General features: G+C 48.0%; 2 protein-coding genes across 2 annotated transcripts; one reads left to right on the top strand and one right to left on the bottom strand.

The window, feature by feature from the left end:
- Positions 1 to 258: 258 nt before the first annotated feature.
- TMEM38A (transmembrane protein 38A) lies at positions 259 to 27,369 on the bottom strand. Its single transcript, XM_006057864.4, has 6 exons — positions 27,166 to 27,369; positions 7,523 to 7,679; positions 7,114 to 7,298; positions 4,580 to 4,667; positions 2,623 to 2,740; positions 259 to 1,851 (listed from the first exon to the last, which is right to left on the bottom strand). The coding sequence occupies exons 1-6, from the start codon at positions 27,287 to 27,289 to the stop codon at positions 1,624 to 1,626; spliced, it is 900 nt and encodes a 299-aa protein (XP_006057926.1). The 5' UTR covers positions 27,290 to 27,369; the 3' UTR covers positions 259 to 1,623.
- Positions 11,421 to 12,004, top strand: LOC102412925 (DNA-directed RNA polymerases I and III subunit RPAC2-like). Its single transcript, XM_006057863.4, is given in 2 exon segments — positions 11,421 to 11,542; positions 11,544 to 12,004. Coding segments are annotated over 2 exon segments (402 nt in total). The 5' UTR covers positions 11,421 to 11,518; the 3' UTR covers positions 11,922 to 12,004.
- Positions 27,370 to 27,617: the final 248 nt, after the last annotated feature.

Here is a 27,617-nt window from a genome sequence, read left to right as displayed (position 1 = left end):
ATAGCCATCATCCTTTCTCCCAAGCAGCAAACAGGCTTAGAGAAGGGGAAGCCCAATGACCTGCAAATGGCACAGTGAGGATTAAACCTAAGTCTACCTAATCCCTACAGACTTCACCCACTGCCTCCATCTCCCCCTGGTGACTAAGGGCTACCGTGAGCTTCATTCTCCTAGAAACTCCATGTGTCTCTAAGTTCACACACTCCCCTTGTGCCCTGAGGCCAAAAGAGCAAGAAGGAATCAGACAAGCCATCAGGATTCTTTCACAACAAATTTATTTGCTGACCCTTCACACTGAGCCTTGATAGACATGCAAGGGGAGGAATTTGGGGGCCCTACAGCCTCAGGACCCACCAAGCTCCCGGGCATCACCAGATCAAGGCACTTTCCCAATAATTGGGTGAAACCTGGGACCCCAACAACCCAAGGCCTATGTGACACAGCCATAGGCTGATGCCCTGAGCATGCCCTGAGCACCCACATGCAAAGAACAGTCCCAAGCTGGCCAATTCTGGGCCCAAATCCCACCTGAGACTGGCCATGCCCAACCTACCTACCCCTCTCAAATACCCTGGTGACCTAGGCTGAGGTGAGGGTGGCCAGGAGGGGCGCTCAGCTCCCATCCTCCTTGCTCACCTGAATCAAGTTCCCAGCCCGTCCAGTAGCAGCACAAGGTTTGGCACATAGTAGGCAAGTGTTTGTTGAATGACTGAGCGAGCGGCAATGAAGGATGCCAGCACTGAGGGAGGTCTCATGGAGCTTCTGGAGTCTGACAGTGAGGGCTTGAAGCCCCTGGAGTGGAGCCAGATCTTGGCACCCCCACCCGGCCAGCTGCATTTCTTTGGTTTAGGGGGCAACCTGAAGCCAAGGATCAGAACAAGCCTCCCCCACCCCTCCAGGCTCTCCAGTCTGGCCTAGACACATCTACTGAAGGCCTTCTTTGTTCCAGGTAACTTGTGGGGTTCTCCAAGCCACAAACACAAAAGATCTAAACCGCAAAACTGTTTTTTAAGCATGATGAACACCCATCAAGGCCTCACCTCCTGACTGTGTTGTGCTTCTGAGCTTACAAAGCTGGTTTGTCAGGTCCAGCCTCACAGCAGCCCTTGTATACAGAATGGGGTGAGGGGCCATTATACTGATGGGCATGCAGGGCTCAGAGCAGGTGGCAGCTTGCCCAGGGATGCCCAGGAGAAGTTGACAGGAAGAGACGTGGAAATCACAGCAGCTACCTCACAGCAGACAGTAAACATCCATCAGATGGATGAGCGTCAACATGGCTTGAAATTCTTTCGGAGTCAAGGTGTCATTTTAGAGAGGGAGTAACAAGACCAAGAACATAACTGCCAAGGTTTCTGGTTGGAGCGATTGCTGGGATTCTGTGGACCGCTCCCCCAAAGCTGTAACTCTATGGGGACCTGGCAGAAGGAGAAAGGGACCCCTCCATTCCTACAAATGCCCTTCACCCCCCATATCTCATTTAACCCCCCACATCAGCCCTGGAGGGTGGGCTGATGGCCCATTTGCAGACAGGGAAGCAGAGGCCTGGAGAGGGGAGAACGGAGCCCAGGTCCTGGGCCTGGGTCCTCTCCCTGGTGCCCTGAAGACCCCCTGGGCTGCCCCCTAATCTGCCTTCTTGGTCTTCTTCTTCCTGGAGCCCTCACTCAGCTCCTCCTTGGACTTGGTGGGCAGGGGTGAGTGTGGGGAGCCGGGCCCGCTGCCACCCTGGGATCCACCATGGTTGTTATGGTGATGGTCGCCCCCGGAGGCCGACCCAAACAGCACAGGACAGACGTAGGCTTCCAGGACATCAAAAGGGGAACTGTGGGAGTGGGTGGCCGTCAGGAACACCTGAGGTGGGATGAAAGAGGTACAGGATACAGCAAGAGAGCCAGCAGGAGGATGAGGCAGAAGCAGATTGGGGCGGGGGAGGGGAGATAGAGAGAGAAGGTCAAAAGGTCAAGGGCAGAGGGAGCCTAGACTTAGATTTCTGGCGGCATGCACCCCCAAGAAGGTGATCAACTATCCTGCCTTTTCCAGGATGCAAAGATTTTGGTGCTTAAAATCCCAGCCACACCGAATCAGTTGGTTGCCTTTTCCCCAGGAATATCCCCACCCACCACACGCACACCTGGGATCAGAGGAGCTATGCTTGGTCTGGGGTCACTCACTCCCTTCCTCTGTTCAGTGTGGTCCCCTCCTAGGGAGCCAGCAATGAAGTTCCCCAGCTCCACGGGGCAGGGAAGGGTGTGTGGCCCTGAAAGACCTTTCCTGAGTAGGAAGTGACTCCAACTCACACCATTCCTGGTCCAGCCCACTCTCCATGCCCAAGGCACAGGCCCCCATACTCCAAACAGACTCCATACTCTCCTGCTCCCATCTTGGCCTTATGGGACCCTCTGCCTGGGAGACCTTGTTCTGCTCACTCTCACCCCCACCTCCTGGACCCTGATCTTCTCATACCCTGCTCTCAGGCATGAACCTGCTGACAATTCCTCCCCCCCAACACCTCGAAAGGACCAGGGCTGTCCTTTCCCCAGACCCCCCAAGGCTATCAGCCTAAGTTTTCCATCCTCAGCCCAGGAAGCATGGGTCAGCTTTAGCCAGGACAGGAGGACTTACCTTACACGATACCATGAACATGGTGAAGATGAAGATGAGGCTGGCTTTGGATACCGGGAGCCAGCGGGTCTGCTGGAGGGTGAAGAGGATGGCTCCATACAGGCTGGCCTTGGTGGGGCTGCACGGGGTGGCTCTGGTTATCCGGAGGGTCTACATGGCTCAGGGCTTTGTTCCTCTGGCCCAGAGCCCCTTCTCCACCCGCCCCTGGTGTGCCCAGCTCCCACCCCAGCTTCTCCGGGGTACACAGTGGGAAGATGCCCATGTGACACGGACGAGACGGTGCCTCCCTGGGCAGTAAAGAGGTAACTTGGTGCAAAGAAAGCTCTCTCCTCTGGCCTGCTCCTGAGAGGTACCCACTAAGTTCTGCCTGATCAGAATGTCTTTGTTCACCTGGGGACTCTGGGTCACACCAGATGATAACGATGTGATTTAGGGTGGGGTCTAGGGCCACATGGTATCAGCTGAATCTCTGGAGGGACTGGAGACTGAGGCTGGCCATCCAGGGTCAGTTAGGTCCATGTGACCAAGCTCCAGGAAAACCCCTGAACACCAGGGCTTGAGGGAACACTACTGGTGGGCAATCTTAAATACGCACAGTCACACATGGATACTGGGAGCAGCAGGTGCTATCCACACAGCTCCTCGGAGAGGGGACAATTGGAAGCTTGCACTTGGTCTCTCCTTGGATGCTATCCCTCGTGCCTTTTGCCTTTGCCAGTTTTAATCTCTTCCCTTTTACTCTAATAAACTATAACCCTAAGTATAACAGCTTGGCCAAGTTCTATGCCTCTTCCTAGCAAATCATCACACCTGAGAGTGGTCTTGGGGACTCCTGAACAATGCACTCCCCTGGAATGTGGGATTATAACACACAATTTTTATTGATTTTCCTTTTCTTCTTTGAAGAATAGGCTTCCAATATTTTGACTTGCCCACAAGCTGAGTGTGTGAACACATCTCTCATGAGGATAAAATGAGATCATGCCATGTTCTGCAACATACGACATAGGAGGTAGTTTTCACTGGCATATGTTGTTGATGTTCAGTTGCTAAATTGTGTCCGATTCTTTGCAATCCCATGGACTGCCGCAGCATGTCAGGCTCCTCTGTGCTTCACTATCTCCCGGAGTTTGCTCAAACTCATGTCCATTGAGTCAGTGATGCCGTCCAACCATCTCGTCCTCTGTCATCCCCTTCTCCTCCTGCCTTCAATCTTTCCCAGCATCAAGGTCTTTCCAATGAGTCAGCTCTTCACATCAGGTGGCCAAAGTATGGAGCTTCAGCTTCAGCATCAGTCCTTCCAGTGAATATTCAGGGTTGATTTCCTTTCTGATTTAGGACTGGTTTGATCTCCCTGAAGTCCAAGGGATTCTCAAGAGTGTTCTCCAGCACCACAGTTCAAAAGCATCATTGGCATATGGGTGAGTCTTTTAATGTTGTCATATTTTAATGGCAACAGCTTTATGGAAGAAAATTTAACTAGCCTGATCCTTTCAGGTCTTTTAAAAATGTATTAGACTTAATGCCTCATGGGGTCCTTGGTTGAGTCCTGTATATGACCATCTGGTCTTACCCTTTGTTCTCCACCCAACCCCAGCCACAGTCCCCACCACACCCTCACTTCCCACCCAAAATCTGTACCCTGGCCCTGAAGAACCAGGCAGAATCTTTTCTGACTTGATAGTTGGCAGAAGCACTGGCCTCTCTCCAGAGTCTCCTTCTTTGCCAGAAAACTCCTACTCAATCTTCAAAACCTATTACATGGGAGATGAAGGAGTGTCTTATCTTCCTGAAGCTCTGCCTACCCCCTGAGTAGTATCAAGGCTCTGCCTCTGAGGTCCCCCAGCCATGGCCTCTGGAAGCTTCTGGAAGGAGAATTAGGGGACCAAGGCTCCTAAGTTACCAGAGTATCCAACCCAGAGTCAGGCCCAGGGGGTGGGGAGGATGGGATACTCACAAGGACATGTGCAGAATCTCGTTGGTCTCTGGCTTCCAGACCCCTCGGAGCAGCTGCTCAAGGTTGGACATGAGGGTGACCCCAGAGCCTATGGGACAGGGTACTTCTGAACAAGCCTGCCACCCCCAGCTTCCCATTCTTCTTGGCTGAATTCCCAAGCAAGAAGTTTCTGGAGTCTTCTCCAGAGGAATATTGAGCCTAAAGTGTTGCAGGTGGGGAAACTGAGGCCAAGAAGGGACAGTCTTCCCAAGGATCACAAGGCATATTCAGAGCAAAACCAGCATGAAGTAAGGGGGGTCATATCCCACTTGCAAGATATGTCTTGATCAAATCTGGATTGTCTGCCCTGATGTTTTCAATCCAGGACCTTGAACTGTGCAAGAGGCTTCCAGAGGGCTCCCCACCCCCAGCCTCTCTCCCACCTTGGGTTCTGAGCTTTCAACCTTTCTTGAGCCACTTGCCCTCTGGAAGGCATGTTATACCCCTGGGGACCTTTCTCTTTAGTACAGGCTTCCTAGAGAGACAATAAGGAGACCCATATCAAGATTTTTGGTTGAATTTCTAGAAGAATCTTCCCATTTACTCCAAATGTATTGGCTAAAGAGGCTTAGACACTCACTGAAGGAGTGGTTGTGCCAACTGGGGTGCCCAATATGTACCACTGGCCCAGGAGTTTGCTTCTGGGGTGTCTTTGCCCCAAAGAGACATTTGGCAATATTTGTAGACATTTTTTATTTCACCACTGGGGAGGGAGCTGCTACTGGCAACCAGTGGGTTGGAGCCAGAGATGCTGCTCAACATCCTGTAACACACAGGACAGCCCCCACCAGAGCGTGATCCAGCCCTAAGCATCAAAGGTGCCTCAGGACACTGGCTCCCTGGAGGGTACTCCCAGGCATTTGGGAGTACCCACTTTGGTTGGCAGGAAACAGGAATACAGAGCTTAGTGGTATTCAGCACCTGCTCAAGCCTTCTCTCCCTGCCTTCTCGTCACTCCCTGGTTCACCTCTGCAACTAACACTGTTGAATTGTCTGTTTCTCCTTTAACTTCTCTCGGTTTTTGCTTTATGTGTTTCGGTGCTCTGTTTTTAGGTGCATATATGTTTTAAATGGTTATATCGTCCTAGTGGACTGACCCACCATTATAAACTGTCCCTATGTAATTTTAGTTACTTTTTGTTTTGGTCGTAATGTCTATCTTGGTCTGCCTATTAGCACAGATAGAGGAGGAGGAAAAGCAGGGCTTCAAACTAGTTACGAATGTGAATGTTGCATTCAGAGGACATGGCCTCAAACCCCATCTGTGCCCCCACAGCCACATGACCTTGGGGAAGTCATTTCATTCCCCTCGTCAGTAGAAAGGGGTGATGCTAACTTTCTGCTAAAGAAGGTCAAGTAAGAGGCACAATGAGCTCAACTCAAAACTTACCCTGGTTTAGGGATCTTAACCTAGAGTCTAGGAACCCAGAGAGGAAACAGAATTACATTTTCATTTTCACATCCTTCACTGAAACACACCCTTTCCTTTTATCATGAAGGGAGGCAATTACCTCGGCAGGATTTGCAAGTCTATGACTGTCATCAACAGAACTCATGGATTTTTTTATTTTCACATTCTCATTGTTGTAGATGATTTCAAATACCATTTGTGCTCAACACTGCTCCAAGAGCATGAGACTTATTAGAAGTCAGTTGAAAGTCTGCTATTTAATCAATAGTAAATATGCATAAAGGGCTTCCCACGTGGCTCAGTGGTAAAGAATCCACCAGCCAATGCAGGAGACACAAGTTTGATCCCTAGATTGGGAGGATCCCCTGGAGAATGAAACGGCAACCTACTCCAGTATTCTTGCCTGGGGAATCCCATGGACAGAGGAGCCTGGTGGGTTATGGTCTGTGGGATCAAAAAAGGGTCGGACACGACTGAGTGACTAAACAACAAACAGCAATAACAAATAGGCATAAAACTACTCAAGCCTATTTTAAAACACTTTATAACTACTTTAAAAGAATAGGTTTCCTTTATTCTCCTATATATTTTATGTTATGCACGTAAGAAAACATAAAAAGGTCTGTAGGCTTTAGTGGGCTGACAAAAGGGCCATAGTCCACAAAGCTTAACAGGGGTGTGATTTCCTCTCTGTGAGGCACTTGACAACATCTGGAGACATTTCTGGTTGTTGCACTGGTGGTAGGTGCTACAGGCATCGAGTGGGTGGAGGCCAGGGGTGTGCTCAACACCCCACAACGCAAGGACGGCCTCCACACACAGAAGGGTCCAGCCCCACGTGTGAGTAGGGCACAGCTGAGAAAGCTTTCTCCAGAGGCATTAGCTATCAATGTTTCATTGTCCTACTTACTTAAAAAAAAATCTCCTCTGAATTTGTTACAATACTGCTTCTGCTGTTTAAGTTCTGGTTTTTGGTCCCAAGGCATATGGGGTCTTAGCTCCCACGTGGGATCGGATAAGATGGCTGAGAGAAGGGGTTCTCAGTGGGGTGGCTTCCCTTTGCTCTGGTCATGGTCCTGTTTACCTTTGACCCACCCGGTGGCGATCATGACGAACCACCCGTGGTGGTAGTGGTGATGGGCGTGATGGATGCCCACGGCGATCTTGCGAACTCTCACCACCTCCTTCATAGCCACAAAGATGAGTTTCACTGGCAGGAAGCAGACACACTTGTAAAAGAGGTCCAGGGGGCAGAAGAAAATCAAGTACCTTTGGGGAGAGAATGCCAAGCATCAGGGGGGAGCTAGACCCTGGGGACCCCTGGAGACGAGGTTGTGTCCAGACTCAGGACAGCTGGGCGGAGAGGGTGGTGAGTCAGGGCTAACTGTGGAGGTTTGGCTGGCGGGTCCTAGTTCCTCCCACCTCCCCGGTGGTGGGATCGCCCTGCCCACCTGCTCTGCTCTCCCACATCCCGCCAGACCCGTGACGCTCACCAGACCGCTGAGGCCAGCAGGATGCTGGAGTTGTTGCTGAAGTAGTCGATCACAGGCTCCCCAAGGAGCAGATCAGCCAGGATGTAACTCCCAAAGCAATGCAGCATGGCACACAGCCAGGATGCCATGGGGTGGTGCCGGGACAGCTCAACTGCTCCTGAGAGGTACGGGGGTGTCCCCACCATCACCAGGGCGCTGAGGGCATGCTTCACCATCATGCCCTCTGACCAGCCCATCCTAATTCAGCCGCCTTTTCAGAGTGTCCACCCAAAGCCTTGCAGTTTGTCTATTTACAGTGGAAGAACCAAGGCTCAGAGAGACTGTACATGTGTCTGAGATCACACAGAGAGAAGGCAGAACCAGGTTGGGGCTCTTTCCTCTGAGCTCAGAGAGGATGATAATTAAAACAAATCATATTTAGCAGGTCTTCCCTGATAGCTCAGTTGGTAAAGAATCCACCTACAATGCGGGTTTGATCCCTGGGTTAGGAAGATCCCCTGGAGAAGGGAAAGGCTACCCACTCCAATATTCTGGCCTGGAGAATTCCATAGACTGTAAAGTCCATAGGGTTGCAAAGAGTCGGACATGACTGAGAGACCTTCACTTTCACTTTCATATTTAGCAAGCATTCCTGGGTCAGAGGTGGTGATGGTGGTGGTTTACTCATTAAGTTGTGTCCGACTCTTGTGATCCCACAGACTGTAGCCCATCAGGCTCCTCTGTCCATGGGATTTTTCCAGTCAAGAATACTAGAGTGGGCTGCCATTTTCTTCAACAAGGGATGTTTCTAACCCAGGGATCAAACCCAGGTCTCCTGCATCACAGGCAGATTCTTTACCACTGAGCTATCAGGGGAGCCCTCTCAGACACTGGGTTTTAGTGTTTATAGGAAGGACTCATTAAATCCTCATTGATGACTGCAGCCAAGCGATCACTGTTATTATCCTGCCCAAGGAGACTGAAACTTGTTTTGTTTCACTTGGCCATGCCTCTCAGCTCATGAGATCTTAGTTCCCTGACCAGGGATTGAACCCGTGCCCCCTACAGTGGAAGCGTGGAGTCTTAACCACTGGACCACCAAGGAATTATGAGGAGACTAAAGCTTGAAGAGGGCAACATGCAGCTGAGAACGTCTGATGCAGCCTTGGGCGCATACACCTGTACCTTTGGTCTTTCCTTATTTAAAAGAAAAAAAAAGTGGGTGTGGTAAAATATACATAAAATGTGTCACTTTAACCATTTTAAGGGTATGGTTCAATAGCATTAAGCACACCTATGTTATTGCACAACCATCCCCATCATTCATATTGATAGCTTTTTCACCTCGCAAAACTGAAACTCTGGCCCATCAAACATTAACTCTCCATTCCCCCTTCATTCCAGCCCCTGACGCCCACCACTCTTCTTTCCATCTCTGTGAACTTGACTATTCTAGAGACCTCAAGTAAGTGGAATCATACAGCATTTTTGTGACTGGATCCTTTCATTTTGCATAAAATCCTCAAGGGTCATCCACGTCATAGGATGTGTCCGAGTTTTCTTCCTTTTTAAGAATGAGTAATATTTCCTCGAGTGCGTCTACCACATTCTGCATATCCATTCATCTGTCAGTGGACATTTGGGTTGCTTACATCCTTTAGCTATTATGAATATGGCAGCTAAGAACAAGAGCATACGAATATCTGTGAGTTCCTGTTTTCAATTCTTTGGGGTATAATTCCAGATGTGGATTTGCCAGATCAAAGGTTAATTCCATTTTTAACTTTTTGAGAAACTTTCCCACTGTTTTCCACATCAACCACCCCATTTTACATTCCCACCAGCAACGCACAAGGGTTCCAACTTCACCTCCTGGGTCACACTGTTTTGTTTTTTAGGAATAGCTAACTTGATGGGTGGGAGGTGGTATCTCATTGTGGTTTTGATTTGCATTTCCCTAATGACTGGTGATACTGAGTTCTTTTTTCAAATGCTTATTGGTCTTTTTTTATTTTTCTCTGCACCACCATTGTTTTAAATATTTTAACTTATTTATTTGGCTGTACTGCATCTTAGTTGCGGCGTGTGGCTCTAGCTCCCTTACCAGGGATTGAATCCAGACCCCTTGCATTGGGAGCATGGAGTCTTAGCCACTGGACCACCAGGGAAGGTCCTTATTGGTCATTACAATATCTTCTTTGCAGAAATGTCTATTCAAGTCCTTTGTGCATTTTTGAAAAAACTGGGTTGTCCCTCTGTTGTTGAGTTGTGCTCTTATGGAGAATGTTTACTTGCTTTGACTGGCCCCAGATAGGAAGGTACAGAAGAAATTTGAAAGGAGAATCTGAAGTCCTGCTTCCAAGTCTTGTCTTATTGGGAGAGTGCCATCAGGGCAGAGGGAAGTCACCAGATACTGGTACCAAGACGGACAGTGCAGACAGTCCCATGTGTGTGGAAGGGTGCAGAAAGAGCAATGAGCAAAGCTGGATAAGGGAGTCCTTGAATATACAATTATACCGACAGAGTGGGGAGGGAGAGAGAGCAACCCTATTAGCAGCATAGGAGGGACAAAGACACAAAGCAAAACAGGCCAAGCACAAATGCCACTTCCTCCAGGAAGGCTTCCTGGCTCTATGGAGCCAGTCACTCCTGAGGACTTCCACTCCCCTGTGGACTCCACGCTATTGGTACTTTATGCAATTTTTTCACATCGAATAAGAGAAAGTAGCTTAGTGGTTGCTTAGGGATGGAGGGGACGGGAGGTGGGAAGGTAAGAACTCAAGGATCTGGATTTCTTTGAGAGGTGACGGTTGCACAATTCTGTGAATATGCTCAAAACCAGTGAATGGGATGGTTTAAATGGGTGGTACAAGAATTATACCTCCATAAAGCTGTTAAAAAAATAAAAGGCCAGCAAAGAAAAGATGCACTATATTTCACAGTTTCTGCAACTGAAGATTGTTGCTTTGTTGTTTGGTCGCTCAGTCGCCTCCAGTTCTTTTTGTGATCCCAGGGACCGTAAGCCCACCAGGCTCCTCTGTCCATGGGATTTCCCAGGCAAGAATACTGGAGTGGGTTGCCATTTCCTTCTCCGAGGGATCTTCCTGACTTAGGGATCAAACCCGCGTCTCCTGCATTGCAGGTGGATTCTTTACCACTGAGCCACTAGGGAAGCCCACAGCTGAAGATACATACACACACAAATGATACTAATTGAGTCTTCTTATTCAACCCAAGAAAGAAAATGTGAAACAATGGACTTACTTAGCAAATAGAAATAGGGACCCCATCCTTAAGGAAGATGGCTCAGTGTGTTAGTTTCCACCTTGACTATACATCAGGATTACCTGGGGACTTTACAAACACCTGATCCCTCTGCCCCAGCCAAGTGTCTTGGTTGGTGATTCTGGGGTGTGGCTGGGCTTGTGGATTTTTTAACGCTCTTGAGTGATTACTCTGTGCAACATAGTCAAGCACACAGAGATAGGGGAATGAGCTGGTCCATGTCCTGACATCCTGCAGCCCTGATAACCCAAAACCTTCCATCCATGGCTGAGAAGTTGGGCTCCCAAGAGCAATGCTTTTCAAACTGTGTTCCTGGGAACCCTGAGGGTTTGCAGGAGCAAAAGAGAAATCAGGTGGGTATGCTGGAGTTAAAATGGAGCACAATTCCATTTACTGCTTCATCTCAGACTCTGGCATAAGATTTTGTTTGAAAAGGAGAATCTGGTATTCACATAGTCATGCATACAAATGTTCATGCAGTTTTTATTTGTAAACAACTTAAATGGCTTTAATGGGTGAATGGATAAACAAACCCTGGTATATCTGTACCATGGAATACTATTCAATAATGAAACAGGAATGAGCCAGGGACGCAAAAACTATCTGAACAGATCTCAAGAGTATAATGCTGCCTTCCTGCCTGCCTGCCTGCCGCGCCCGCACGCTTCGAGGCATGGGGCAGAGCCTCCGGCCCGCCCTCGCCACCTGAGGATCCCGGAAGCCGCCCCCGCCATGGAAGAGGACCAGGAGCTGGAGAAAAAAAATGTCTGGAGTGAAGACCTCACTGGCTGAAGGCAAGAGGAAGACAGCCCTGGAGATGGTCCAGGCAGCTGGGACAGATAGACACTGTGTGACATTTGTGTTGCACGAGGAGGACCATACCCTAGGAAATTCTCTTCGGTACATGATCATGAAGAACCCGGAAGTGGAATTCCGTGGTTACACTGCAACCCATCCTTCAGAGAGCAAAATTAACTTGCGCATACAGACCCGAGGTGCCCTCCCCGCGGTCGAGCCCTTTCATAGAGGCCTGACTGACCTCATGAATGTCTGCCAGCATGTGCTTGACAAGTTCGAGGCCAGCATAAAGGAATATAAAGATCAAAAGGCCAGCAGAAACGAAGCCACATTCTAGTCCCTCACGCACCATACAGGGAGAACTGACCTCTAGGATATTCTGTATGTGCTCTTGGCAAAAGAAGTAAAAGATTTTGGTGACAGCAGGAAGTGACCTGCAGAAAGGCCTGCTTCTAGTTCATAACTCATCTTAGCTGTTGGAGTCCCTGCGAGAAACTGTATTCTAATAAATTCCCTCTTGTACTCAAAAAAAAAAAAAAAAAAAAAAAGAGTATAATGCTCAGTGAAAACCGCCAATCTCAGGTTACTGTATGATTCCATTTATATAACATTCTCCATGGGATAAAACCATAGTGATGAGTGGCAGAGAGCAGATCAGTAGTTACCTGGGGTTAAGCTTCTAAAGAAGATCTAACTATAGACGGCTTCCCTGATAGCTCAGTTGGTAAACTGAGTCCTGGAGTGCTGGAGACCCTGGTTTGATTCCTGGGTCGGGAAGATCTGCTGCAGAAGGGATAGGCTACCCACTGCAGTCTTCTTGGTCTTCCCTTGTGGCTCAGCTGATAAAGAATCTACCCATGATGCGGCAGACCTGGGTTTGATCCCTGGGTTGGGAAGATCCCTTGGAGAAGGGAAAGGCTACCCAATCCAGTATTCTAGCCTTGAGACACAACTGAGCGACTTTCACTTTCTTTTCACAAGGGAGTTTCCCTGGGGTGTCAGAACCATTCTATATCCTGACTGTGGTGGTGGTTACTCAAATCCACACATGTGATAAAATTTCAAAGGACTATATATTTTTTAAGTGCAAGGAAAAACAGCTGAATAAAGTCTATAGTAGGTGTTAATAGTATAATACTGGTGTCAATCTCCAGTTTTTTTATTTTTTAATATGTATTTGGTTGTGTCTGATCATAGTTGTGTACACAGGATCTTTCATTGTGGTTAGCCAGTGGGGTTAGCTGTGGGGCACAGCCTTAATTGCCCTGTGGCATGTAGGACCTTAGTTCCCTGACCCAGGATTGAACCTGCATGCTCTGCATAGGAAGACAGATTCTTAACCACTGGACCATCAGGGAAGTCCCAATTTTCAGGTTTTTTTTTTGTTTGTTTTTTGTTTTTTTTCCATAATGAGCTATCATTAGGTAAGATGTTGTCATTGGATGAAGCTGGGGAAGCTGGAAACTCTTTGCTTCATTTTTGCAACTTCTGGAAATTCCCTGGTGGTACAGCAGTTAGGGGGGCTTCCCAGGTGGCGCTAGTGGTAAAGAACCCACCTACTGGTGCAGGAGACCTGGGTTTGATCCTTGGGTCGGGGAGATCCCCTGGAGGAGGGCACAGCAACCCACTCCAGTATTCTTGCCTGGAGAATCCCATGGTCAGAGGAGCCTGGTGGGCTATGGTCCATAGGGTCGTAAAGAGTCAGACACAGCTGAAGCGACTCAGCACAGCACAGCATAGAGGTTGGACTTGGTTGGTGCTTTCACTATGGAGAGTTCAATCCCTGGTAGGGGAACTAAGATCCTGCAAGCTGTGTGGCATAGGCACAATAAATAATAAATTACTTATGAGTCTTGAGCATTTTCAAGATAAAAGCTATTTTAAGATCCCAAATTAAAATGAAGGTGTGTGTGTGTGGGGGGGGGTCTAGTTCTTTAAAAACATGTTTACAAAACCACTAGAGGTACAAGACTGATGTCTGTTAGTCAAACTGTACACTTTGTACTACCCACTGCAAGTCTCGAAAATCTTTTGAAATAGTTCAGTTCTATCTTTATACTGTTATTGTCATAATCTTCCAGTTACCACCCCCCCCAACTTGGAACTCGGGTGTCTTCTGGTGTGACAACTTAGTTCATCATCTTGATTCCTTCCCTCCCCCACTAGCTTCATCTTCCAGAGAATGAATTTAGAATGAAATTGTAAGACACAGTTACTTAGCTCTCATAGCCAGAGGTGGTACCAATGACTGTCTTTATTATTTATTTTGTAAATTCTATTTTTAAATTTATCAAAGTATAGTTGATTTATAAGGTGGTGTTAATTTCTGCTGTACAGCAAAGTGATTCAGTTATGCATACACATACAGTCCTTTTCATATCTGTTCCCATTATGGTTTGTCATAGGATACTGAATAGAGTTGCCTGTGCTATATGGTAGGACCTTGTTGTTTATCCATCGTGTGTATGTATATATACATACACACACACATTCATCCTCCTATGGTTTGCATCTGTTTATCCCAAATTCCCATTCCTTCCCTCCCCCACCACCCCAGCAACCACAAGTCTGTTCTCTATGGGTGTCTTTTTCTGTTTTGTAGCTAAGTTTATCTGTGTCATATTTTAGATTCCATGTATAAGTGATATCATATGGTATTTGTTTTTTTCATTCTGACTTACTTCACTTAGTATGATAATCTCTAGGTCCATCAATATTGCTCAAAATGGCATGATTTCGTTCTTTTTTATGGCTGAGTAGTATTCCCCCAGTAGCTCTCTTTAAATAGTTTACTTAAATCCAATGAAAACTCCATTCAATGTGGATGTGAGATAACAAGGTTACAATATATGATCTGTTAATCAGGAGACTAATCAAAAGATATAATCAGTCCAGCTCTGGGGATTTTGAAGGGAAAGTTTCTCTTTATATCTAGAGATTAGATGACTTTTGTCTCTAAATTGTCAAATCTAGGACTTCCCTGGTGGTCCAGTGGTTAAGAATCTGTCTTCCAGTACAGGGGATGAGGGTTCAATCCCCGGTCAGGGAACTAAGATCCCACATGCCTTGAAGCAACTAAGCCTGTGTGTTGCGACTGCTGAGCCTGCGGGTCACAACTAGAGAGAAGTCCATGTGCTGCCACTAGAGAGGCCTGCATGCTACAATGAAGACCAGTGCAGCCAAAGAAACAAAAATAAATAAAAATTTAAAACTGTCAAATCTGAAGGCTTGACCTCTTTAGGCCATGTACTAAGTGTGAAGCTATTGATATAAATAACTATATACTGTTGATACACTCAACAAGTTGCATGCATGCATGCTAAGTTACTCAGTCATGTCCAACTTTGTGTAACTCTACGGACTGTAGCCCACCAGGCTTCTCTGTCCATAGAATTCTCCAGGCAAGAATACCAGAATGGGTTGCCATGCCCTCCTCCAGGGATTCTTCCCAACCCAGGGATTGAACTCATATCTCTTATATCTCCTGCATTGGCAGGCAGGTTCTTTACCACTAGCCCCACCTGGGAAGCACCCCCATCAAGTTGACTTGATCTTAATCCTTCTGTGAGTACAAGGACCTTATCCATCTTATCTGCTGCGAAACCCTCCATCCCAGCCTCCTCCCTTCCTCCATGCTGGGCACTGTCCTGATACATGGTAGCTAATAATAATTGTTACATTCTAGCAAATGTGGACTGAACACTCTTAAGCATTGCAGTTATGTTGGGCACTTTTAGTTACATTATAACAACAACCTCCCCTGCTCTCTTTACTTACTGAGTTCCTTGTTTTAATTTAGTTACTATTGTATCCTGCTGCTGCTAAGTGGCTCCAGTCCTGTCCAACTCTGTGCAACCCCATAGAGGGCAGCCCACCAGGCTCCCCTGTCCCTACTATTGTATCCTAGGCAACTACATACCTTCATAGCATCCTCAAGGCTTCAGCCTCACACCCCAGGCTTTCCACCCCAAGTAACATAGGGATTGATATCCCTACCTACAGTGAGTTACAGGAGGGACCAGTACTCCCCTCCCCCCTCAAGTTCATGTCCATCAGAACCTCAGAAAGTGACCTCATTTGAAATAGGGTCTTTGCAGATGTGATTAAGGTAAGGGTCTCAAGATGAGATCATACTGGAGCATCTGGGTTTGTCCTGAATCCAATGAGTGTTCTTGTAAAAGGCAGAAAAGGAGACGTAGACACAGATAAGAAGGTGTTAGGAGTTAAACTCACAAAGAGATATGTTTAAGTCCTAACGCCTGGTATCTGTGAATGGGGCCTTATTTGGAAATACGGTCTTTGCAGATGTAATTAATTTAAGATGAAATCATTATGTGGGCCTTAATACAGTGCCTGGTGTTCCTGATAAGAGGAGATGGATCACAGAGGAGAAGGCTGTATAAACAAGGAGGCAGAGACTGCAGTGATGGAGCTGTAAGTCATGGAACTTCAAGGACGCTACCATCTCCGGAAGCTTTTCCTAAGCTTCCTTCCTAGAACCATCAGAGAGAGGATGACCCTGCTGACACCCTGATTTTGGATTTCCAGCTTCCAGAATTGTGAGACAATACATTTCTGTTGTAAGCCACCCAGTTTGTGGTACTTCGGCAGCCAAAGGAAATTTATACAAAAAGCCAGATGAGGGGGATTCCCTGATGGTCTAGTGGTTAAAACTCCATGCTTCCAATGCACGGGGTGCAGGTTTGATCCTTGGTCAGGAAACCAAGATCCTATATGCCACATGACCAAAAACTAAATAAAATAAGAATAATAAAATAATTTTTTAAAAAGCCATATGAGGTCAGAGGCAAAGATTGGAGTGATTTGTGTATAAGCCAAAAAATGCCAAGGATGGCTGGAAGACACCAGAAACCAGGAGAGAAGCATGAATGGTTCCTCTCCTGAAGTGTCTAGAAGGACCCAGACACCTTGACTTTGGACTCTAGCCTTCAGAACACGGAAAGAATAGATGTCTGTTGTTTCAAGCCCTCTGGTTTGTGGTCATTCATTATGGCAGCCCTAGGAGACTAACATAGCACTGGACAGAAGAGGCAACAGATCTTGAGTGGCTTTCTCTAGATCGCCGAGGCTTCAGTGAGGATTTATGAGTTCTGACCATGTGTCAGGCTCTTGCTGGGCACCAGAGAAGCAGCTATAGCAAAAGCTGGTTCAGGGGTTACCTTTGTGGGGTCCGTAGTCTGGTAGGGAGGCAAAATGGTTAAATAATTCCACAAATGGAGGTTAAAAGTCATAAAGGAGAGGCACATGGTGCTTTGAAGGGTTTAATTCAGCAACTGTCTTAACTGAGGAGGTCAGACTTAGCAGCAGCAGCAGCAGCAGCTTAACCTGAGATCTGAACAATGAGCAAGGATTTCCTAGAGGATGAGGGGTGGAAGAGAGAACATGATCCAGGCAAAGAGAGTGCATGGGAGAAGGTCAGAAGGGGAGACAGGGAAGCTAAGAGCTAAGGGACACTCAGCACAAGATACAGTGTTCAGGGAACTTCCCTGGGGGTCCAGTGGGTAAGACTTCTCCTTCCAATGCAGGGGGTGGGGGTTCGATCTCTGGTCAGAATCTAAGATCCCACATGCCTCTCAGCCAAAAACCAAAGCATAAAAAACAGAAGCAATATTGTCACAAGTTCAATAAAGACTTAAAAATTGGTCCACATCAAAAACATCTTAGAAACAAAGAAACAAACACACACACACACACAAAACCAGAACAATACACTGTCAGCATCCAAGCCTCTTTCCGGGTCCTGTGTCCAGTGTTCTAAGCTCGTGTTGGGGAAAGAAACACGGAGTTCACTTTACTCTATAGAAGGAGCTGCCTTCTTTTCAGATCAGTCAACCTCAGAGAGAAGGTTGGGGAGGGGAATATTGGCCCCTCCTCCAGAGGAAAAAAGCCCGTTTCCCTTGCAGGTACACAGTTGAGAGGATCAATAGGCAGAACCAGCTGAGAGGCAATTTGGCAACACTGAGGAAATGAGTCACCTGTGAGTCACTTGGCCCCAGCAATTCCATTCCTCACTATTTGCCCAAGAGAGAAACTCATGCAGGTGAACAAAGAGACATGGGGGTGGGGGCGCATTTCACTGCCGCACTGTGGCAGCAGGAGAAAAGCAGAGTCTACTGATTCTTGATAAGGGCTGTGTCACACAAAGGGCATCCCAGGCGGTGCTAGTGGTAAAGAATCCACCTGCCAATGCAGGAGGCACAAGAGATGTGGGCTTTATCCCTGGGTCAGGAAGATCCCCCTCTCCCCAGAGTAGGAAATGGCAACCCATTCCAGTATTCTTGCCTGGCAGATCCCAAGGACAGAGGAGCCCGGTGGGCTACAGTCCATGGGGCAGCAAAGAGTCAGACACGACTGAGTGAGTGAACACAGAGTCATACAAAATGGAGTACCACAGAGTAGTTATTTTTAAGTGAACTAGGAGCTTCCCTGGTGGTCCAGTTGTTAAGAATTCACCTGCCAATGCAGGGGCAAGGGTTCGATCCCTGGTCTGAGAAGCTTCCACATGCCACAGGGGGACTAAGCCTGTGTGCCCCAGCTACAGAGCCTGCACACCTCGAGCCTGGGTCCTGCAACAAGAGAAGCCCCACAGTGAGAAGCCCAACACCTCAATGAAGGGTAGCCTCCCTGCTCACTGCAACTAGAGAAAGCTCGCCTGCAGCAACAAAGAGTCAGTGCAGCCAAAAATAGACAAATAAATAAACCTTAAGAACAAAAATGAACCAGAGTTAGGGAATTCCCTGGTGGTTCAGTAGGTTAGGACTCCAATCCCAAGCTGGGAAACTAAGATCCTGCAAGCCATGTGACGTGGCCAAAACAAACGCAACACACTAGATCCAGATCTGCGCTCCTCAGCCTCAGCGTTGCTGATGTGTGAGGTTGGATCACTCTCTGCTGTGGTGGGGCCCCTCCACAGGATGTAGGATGGCCCGGGATGCTCCTTGTAGGATGTCAAGGAGCATCCTGGGCCTTGTCTCGTTGGATGCTAATAGCCCACCCCCAGTCTGAAGAAGGAGATGGCAACCCACTCCAGTATCCCTCCCTGGGAAATCCCATGGACAGAGGAGCCTGGCGGGCTATAATCTATAGGGTCACAAAGAGTCAAGACACTTCTAGTGTGGTGGGCATAAACCACCACCTCACCCTGGTTGTGACAACCAAAAATGTTTCCAGATATTGCCAAACATGCCCAGAGGACAGATCTTCTGGCTGAGAACCCCTACTCCAGATGCATCAACACTGATAAATCCCGTAAGGCTGCTGCTGAATAAAAAAGTTCGGTTGCAAAATGATATGTTTATGTATATTCTATGTATAATACATATGTAAAACAACACAAACTGCTCCATGCAGTTCATAGACATATGTACATTGGTGAAGGTATGCACACAGGCATGGGAATAATATAGGCTGATTTTAGGGCAGTGATCATATCTAGAAGACTCCTGAGAGTCCCTTGGACAGCAAGATCAAACCACTGAATCCTAAAGGAAATCAACCCTGAATATTGATTGGAAGGACTGATGCTGAAGTTGAAGCTCCAATCCTTTGGCCACCTGATGTGAACAGCTGACTCACTGGAAAAGACCCTGATGCTGGAAAAGATGGAAGGCAAGAGGAGAAGCGAGTGACAGAGGATGAGATGGTTGGATAGCATCACTGACTGAATGGACAAGAATTTGAGCAAATTCCAGGAGATGGTGAAGGACGGGGAAGCCTGGCTTGCTGCAATCCATGGGGTCACAAAGAATCAGACACGACTTGGAGACTGAACAACAACAACATATCTAGAGAGGGAAAGAGGGGAAGGGAGGGACTGGCTTTGTCACTATTTCTTAAAAAAAAAAGAAAGATCTGAAGCAAATCTATGTTTACATCTGGTAAGTGTGTAGCGAACACAGAGGTATCTGTGTCATGCATATTCTGTATGTTTGAAATATTTCATCACTGCCTGCCCCTCCCCAATGTTTTTGAACGGGGATCCGTGCTCTTCTGCCTTATCACACCAAGCCCCCTGGGGGGCCCCCACTGCCTGACCCTCTCCAATGGTTGTGAATGGGGATCGATGCTCTCCTGCCTTATCACACCAAGCCCCCTGGGGGGCCCCCACTACCTGCCCCCTCCCCAGTGGTTGTGAACAGGGACCCAGGAACAGGAGGTCTCACAGCCTAGGGTGGGGCAGCATACGGTTTTATGCACAACAACCCACCAATAGGTTCTAGAAGACTCTTAAAAGGTCATGTTCACAGAAGCACCATTCACAATTGTCAAAAGGTGAAAGCCACCCAAATGTTCATCAGCAGATGAACGAACAAACTAAATGTGGTCCATCCACATAACGGAGTACTATTCAGCCCTGAAAAGAAATGAAGCACTGACAGGTGCTACAACAGGGGTGAATTCTGAAAACACGCCACGTAAAAGAAGCCAGGCACAGCACGATGCACATTGTGTGACCCTGCTGACGTGGAATATCCAGGAAAGGAAAAGCCATGGAGACAGAACGCAGGGACTGAGGAGGGGGGTGGGGAGCGACTGCTAATGGGGACCGGAGTTTCCTTTTCAAGTGATGAAGGTGGTTCTTGAACTTATACATCCCATATGCGTGCATGCTCCGTCGCTTCAGTCGTGTCCAACTCTTTGCAGCCCCATGGACTGTAGCCTGCCAGACTCCTTGTCCATGGGATTCTCCAGACAAGAATACTAGAGTGGATTGTCATTCCCTTCTCCTGGGGATTTTCCCAACCCAGGTATCGAACTCAAGTCTCCTGCACTGCAGGTGGATTCTTTACTGCCGAGCCACCAGGGAAGGCCCACATTCCATACAGATGGGCTCATATAATACGGCCCTTTGCATCTGGCTTCTTTCACTGAGCTCAGTATTTTCAAGGGGACTATTCATTTCCACTGCTGTACTATATGCCATCATAGGAACAGATCACAAGTTATTTATCCATTTTCTGGCATATACTAATACATACTATAATCAGAAACCTGCCTTATAAAAGTCGTTTCAGATTAAATCAGCAACACTCTTCCCTTTCTCTTTACACCCTCATTGACTAACCACATGTTCTTGGACAAACCATCTTTTTTTCCCCCATCTCTTTCCTTCTGTCAGGTGGGAACCCTAATCCCTTCTTTGCCTAACTCCTATCAGGGGTTGGAATCAAATTTTCCCTCCTCCATCTCACCCTGAAGTCAGAAGCCCAAAGTATATCCTCTCTGCATCTACTAAGCTCCTCCATTATGAAGCCCAGTGCCCTCTTCTCTCCTCCGGGCATCTATTTAAAACGCTGCCAGCTGAGAGTTAATCCTTGAGAGCAGCTGGTGGGTCCTATAGGGGCCGGGTCAGGTGAGGCCCCCATGTTTTGCAGAAATGGATACCTCTGCAACTAAAAATAACCCCCAGAGGTTGAATTCTTTCCAGGATCTTTCCTTTGCCTGCTGGGACGAAAAGGTGGAGTGGGGGTGTGGGGAGCTTGGGTTTTGCAGGAACTCCGTAGGCTCCTCACTATGGGGGAAGCCTGGTAGAAAAGCCACACGTCTGGTGTTTGGCTCTGCGGCTCACTCTGCAGTGGCTTTGGGCAGATGACCACCACCACCCCCTCTCACCTCCAGCCTGTTTCCTCTTTTGTCAAAGGGAGAATGAGAGCATTCCCTTAACTGAGTTATCCTGATGATTCAATGCTGTTTATTACCATAAAGGGCATTCCCTTGGCAGTCCAGTGGTTAGGATCCTGTGCTTTTGCTACCAAGGGCCTAGATCAGGGAACTAAGATCTTATGAGCCATGTAGTGTGGCCAAAAAAATAATAAATAAAATTGAACTGTAGGATCTTGATTTACAATATATGTTAATTTCAGATATATAGCAAAGTGATTCAGCTATACATATATAAATACATACTTTTTCAGATTCTTTTCCATTATAGATTATTATTAGATATTGAATATAGTTCCCTGTGCTATACAGCAAAGCTTTGTTGTTTATCTATTTTATATATAGCAATATGTATCTGTGGCTTCCCTGGTGACTCAGTAGTAAAGAATCTGCCTGCCAATGCAGGAGATGCAAGAGACAAGGGTTCGATCTCTGGGTGGGGAAGATCACCTCGAGAAGGAAATGGCAACCCATTCCAGTATTCTTGCTTAAGAACTCTCATGGACAGAGGAGCATGGAGGCCTACAGTCCACAGGGTCGCCAAAGAGTCAAACGTGACTTAGTGACTAAACCACCACAATGTGTATCCTTGCTCCCATACCCGTATTTTATACTTCCCCTTTCTGCTTGGGCAATCACAATTTTGTTTTCTATGTCTGTGAGCTTTTTAATCATTATCACTACTCTCCCAGCAACCCTAGAAAGACAGGATGAGTCTCCCCATCACCACATGAGAAGACTGGGGCTGGCGGGGACAGTCTGCCCTGAGGATCCACAGCAAGGCAGTGGTGGAGAAACTGTCCCCCTGGCTCTTTCCCTTTGCCATGCTTCATTCTGATTTCTTTTGCTGGGTCTTAGAGCAGCGCCAGGAAGCAGAAGAATGCGGGTTTCAATTCCAGGTTTGCCACCAAACCACTCCCCTCTCAATGGGTGAGCTCTGGTGGCTCACTCCCCATCTGGGCCTCGACTTAGTCATCTGTAGAATGGGGATGCTGTCTAGAGCAACCAACTGTCGCTGTTTGCTTGGGCTGAGTGGTTTCTGGGGCTTTGGATGTCTGTCTAGGGCAAACCTGGGTGAGGTGGTCACCCAGGGCTATTACTCATTTCAAAGGGCTATTATTCATTTCGTCTGTGAAAGATGAAAAGAAATGAAGCTTAGTGCTTAGCAATTATGTGAGGGTTATTTCTGGAACTGGGCTGAAATGGAAAGTACCTGTGGGTGGAGATTTTAGCGGATGGACTGATAATAAAAATCGGATCTGCCTAAGGAAGAAGCACTGATGCTGACCCTATTTCTGATCTGTGATGGGCTCCACACATTCCCTCTCTGGGGGTTAGTGTCCTGTCTGTGGATGGCTGGGGAGTGCTAGAAGATCCCCCGGTGTACTTTTTTTTTTTTTTGCTGTACCAGGTCTTAGCATGCAGGATCTAGTTCCTGGACCAGGGACTGAATCCAGGCCACCTGCATTGGTAGCGAGGAGTCTTAACCACTGGATCACCAAGGGAGTCCCCACAGGGCACTCTGAGCACTGCCGCCTTTCTGTGCTGTTTAGTGTGAGGTCCAAACATGGGAGGTGTGCTCAGAGTTTCTCTAAGTCTCCCTCCCCCAAGCCTTTGTGCTCAGCTTTCTTCCTCACTTGTGGTTCTCTTGAGCTCCCCCAGTAATTTTTAAATGCTCAAACTGCAACGAAGATGTCCTTCAATAGGTGAATAATTAAACCATGGAACAGTCATGCCATGGAGTATTATTCAGCACTAAAAAGAAATGGGCTATCAAGCCACAGAAAGACACAGAGGAGCTTTAAATGCATATTGCTAAGTGAAAGAAGCCAGTCTGAAAAGGCTACATAGGGTACAACTGCAACACTGTGACATTCTGGGAAAGGCAGCAGTATAGAGACAGTAAAAAGACGAGAGGCTGTCAGGGATTTGGGGAGAAGAGGCAGGAGAGATGAATAGGCAGAGGTGTGGGAGTTTCAGGTTAGTGAGGCATTTCTGTGCAATACTACAATGATGCATGTTGTTGTTGTTTTAGTCACAGAAAGTATTGTTTGACTCTTTCCAACGCCATGCACTGTGGCCTGCCAGGCTCCTCTGTCCATGGGATTTTCCAGGCAAGAATACTGAAATGGGTGGCTATTTCCTTCTCAGGGGATCTTCCTGACCCAGGCATCGAACCCACTTCTCCTGCATTGGCAGGCAGATTCTTTACCACTGAGCCAGCAGGGAGGCCCCATAATGATGCATACATGTCACTTTATAAAAAATCCATAAAATGTACAACACAAAGGAACCCTTATGTCAACTACAGACCAGTTGATAATGATGTTGATAATGCAACACAATAATGCTAATGGGACAATAATGATGTTGACAATAATGTTTGTTCATCAACTATAACAAACGCTCCCCTCTGGTGAACAACCTTAATGGTAGGGGTGGCTGTATGTAGAGGAGGTAGTCAGCCTATATGGAAAACTACTTTCATTTTCATTTCTTTGCTCTGGATCTAAAACTGCTCTAAAAAAAATTATCTATGAATTAAAAAAAAAAAAGAATGAAGATATTCAAACAGCCAACATATAAACATAGGAAGCTGCAAATCACATTTCTAGCTTCCCTTGAAAAATTAGTTCTGCTAGTTCCAGCCCCAATCACGTGGCGATGCACGTGGCTGGATCTCACCTGGGGACTGTCCTCACCTGGCTGTCTTACTGCTTTCTATATGTGACCTGCCAGGCCCTTGGAAGCATGAGAGTTTAAGACTCAGTCTAGATTTACGATTCTTAACTGGAGGTAGCTGTGCCCCCCTGAAGGGACACTGGCAATGTCTAGGGACATTTTTGGTTGTCACAATTGGGGTGTGCTGCTGGCTTCCAGTGGGTCAGGCTAGGGATGCTGTGAAACGTCCTGAAACTCACAGGATGGCCCCACCACAGAAGATGATCTGGCTCTGTCACTAGTGTTGAGGTTGGGAAACACTGGTGCAGAAAGCTGGATCTCATCTGGGGAACTTACAACATTGATGCTGGTACCATCCCCTGCAATTCTGATTTTCATGATGAAGGGGTACTCCCTGGACAACAAGAATCTTCAAAGCTCTCCAGGTGACTCTAATGTGTAGTCATACTTGAGAACCACTAGTCTGGAAGGCTCTTTGCATGGATCAGGTCTTAAGGTAGCCATTGATTGTCGTTCAATCATTCATCCACTCATTCCTTCAATCACGCAGCCAGCATCCACAACTTCTTCCTCTCTTCTTGCATAGAGCTAGGGGTCTTAGAGGTGAGTCAGATTTGGCCCTCCCTGCCCTATTGAAGAGCTCCAGCTTCTTTTAGTCCATCATTTCTCAAATGTTAGTACGCTTGCAGGGATCCTGTTCAAATGCAGAGCCTGTTTCAGTAGGTCTGAGTGGGGAGTCTGGCATTCTGCATTTCTTAAACCAGGGGTCACAGATGCTGTTCACCTGAGGACCACACGTTGTGCTTCATCCTCATTCAGGATTCTCATGAAAGCCTGACCCAGAAAATGCCTGCAGCCCAGGAAACACATTGCCCCATGCCTTACAAATCATTCTACTACCTCTCACAAGTGCCTTAGACCTGACTACTGACCAAATTCTCTACAGAGCTTCACAAGAGAAAGGTAAGGGAACCCAGATTATTGTACCAATGAGCCCATTTCACAGATGAGCAAACTGATGCTCACGTAAGCAAAACAATCTGCCTGGTGTTTACTCACTGCTAAAGGCAGAACTGACTTCCAGTTTGAAGATTATTCCTTAAGCCAGATTGGCTCTCAGGTTCACGAAATTCCTAGGGGCCCATGCATTCTCTAGCTGGCCCTGCAAACAGCACACAGACTCTGAGAAGAAACCTTTACAGAGGCTTAGCAGGAACACCAAACTGGGGGGCTAACAGCTAAGCCCAATGCCTCCCTTTTCTAAGGGTAGGCAAGTCCTCCAGAACAACTGTAGTCATTCTTGGGGTCCAGCAGACCTGGGTTGGAATCCCAAGGCTGTCATCTACCAGCTATGGGACCACAGGTTCATTGCGTATGTAAATTAGCTTAGCCTCTATTTCCTCAGCATCCCTAGGGGAGGAGAGCTTGAAAGAGGAGCATGCCAGGTCACTATCCCAGACTTTCTGATTCAACTGGCCTGGAGAATCCCAGGGACAGAGGAGCCTAGTGGGCTGCCGGTTTTGGGGTCGCACAGAGTCGGACACGACTGAAGCGACTTAGCAGCAGCAGCAGCAGCAGCAGAGATGAGATAGGGGAAGGAGGGCCCCTGGGAGCCTCTAAGGACCCTCTCAACCTTCAAGAACCTTCAGGCTCCAGCACTTGAAGTCCAGAAGATTTACTCTGTGACTCTAGCAGGAATGTTTCAACTCCTACTGCATGCTCCCAGCCAGCCCAGAGACCGCTTTCCTTCCAGACACTTGTGTCCTACATCACTACCGGGCTCCTGCCCTCCACAATTTTAGATTCCCCAATGTGTGCTAGGCTCTGTACTTGCCCAAGAGACCTGGTATGAGCCACCAGCAATTCATCTGTAGACAGGAAGTACAGCCCTGTGTTCGGGCTAAGACAACACAAAGCTTATTTTGCTTTGCAAAGTAACTGCTTTCCAAAAGCCCTTATAAAGAAATAGGCTCTGGCATGTGGACGAGCTAAAATAAAACAGAACAGAAACACTCCGCAGGCAGAGTATGATCCTATTTGCATAAGACTGCGCATTTACATCCATAACTACAGGGGTAAAAATGCAGAAAAGTGAGGTCTGGAAGGCGGCCACAGCATCGACTGTAATTATCTCTTTTTTCCTTTAGGCTTTTCAATTTGATTTTTCTCTTTAATGTACACTAGCACCTATCTTTATCATCTTAAAAAAAAAAGAAAGAAAGAAAAGCTATTTCTGAGAGGATACAGGAGTAATTTACATCTAAGTGGGAGAAAAGATCACAAAGTTTCAGGTGATTGGTCTTTTTTCTAAAGCTAAAATTCTATTGTCCCTTTAGTTTGCTGTTGTGCTAGAGTTATTAAAATAGGAGGAGATGAATAAGAAACACTCCCTAAGCCTTGTATAAAAATAGGCTGCATTCTAAGGAGGCCATTTACCGTTACTGGAAAAAAAAAAAAAAAAAAAAATCCAAGACTCTGGGTCTTCCCCCAGCGATTCTCCAAAAGGGTTTGGAGCTGGTGGGAGGAGGCTGACCCCAAATTACCATGCCCTAGGGCCGGTCCTGCTCAATAAGTGGAAAGGATCCTGGCCAGAGCTGGAAGAATTCCCGCTGGGCTCTGAGATCCAGCACAGCCTCGACCCAGGCAAAGGGAGAAGAGGTTGCCCCAGAGCCACAGCAGGGAAGAGACATCGGTGTCACTTTCTCTGAACCTGATCACAGCCCCCAGCACTGTCGGCCCTTATATAGACACTCAGCTGCGGCTTTGGCTCCCGGCGCCAAGGGCAAGGAGAGAGGTCAGGGCTGCAGGCAGCCAGGACTTGTGACCTGGCCAGCAGAGCCGACCCCCGCCTGCGCCCTCACCACGACCTAGCCCCTCGCCCAAGTTCATGCGACCCTCTCCTGCCAGGATCCCTGACCTTCTCTCTCCCCGCATCCTCCCCAGCACCTATTCCCCACTCCTCTGAACAATCACGTTCCTCTCCTGCATCTGCTTCCCCTCCCCCAGCCCCAGAATCCCAGGGGCTTCTCTCCTTGCCCTCGCTCACATCTGTCCCCTCTGCCCGCCCCCACGATACCAGAACCTGCCGGCGTCCCCGAACCGGCCCCTGGGACTGTTTCCCCACGATCCAGGCCTTTCCCCTCCTCCAGACCCCTGGGTTTCCTCCCGTCTCCCGCCCCGTAATGCCAGCCCTCTTCAGCACCCCGGCCCTGGCTCACCTGGCTCATACTTGAGGTAGAGGATGGAGACGATGAAGTAGCTAAGGTCGAAAACAGGGAAGAGGGGCACCCGCGAGAAGCTGAGCGCAAGCTCGCCCAGGCTTAGCGCCGAGAGCAGCTCCATGGCGCCCACCGGGTCCCACCCCAGCCCCCGGCCCGGTGCGTCCAGTCGCTGGCAACTGCGCCCCCGCCGCTGGACCCGCCCCCGCCCTCCAGGCGCCGCCCCAACCCGGCCCCCGTGGGAGAGGAGGAGCGACCGGTGGCCTCCCGGTGGGTCGTGGGACCGTCCTGTCCCATGGAGCTCGGTCGGTCCAGCATCCCACACTCTGTCTCTCGAGCCATCATGACCCGATACAGCCCAGCCCGGGGGAGTGGGGTGGGTGGATGATGCCGGGTGCGGGGTCGCTGTGGAGTGTAAGTTGGACACGGAATCTATTCTTGGAGGGGGGCGA

The sequence above is a fragment of the Bubalus bubalis genome, chromosome 9 (genome assembly GCF_019923935.1).
Source record: "Bubalus bubalis isolate 160015118507 breed Murrah chromosome 9, NDDB_SH_1, whole genome shotgun sequence".
NCBI lineage: Eukaryota > Metazoa > Chordata > Mammalia > Artiodactyla > Bovidae > Bubalus > Bubalus bubalis.
Note: the sequence above shows the minus strand (reverse complement) of the source record. Positions and strands in the feature narration are given on the sequence as shown.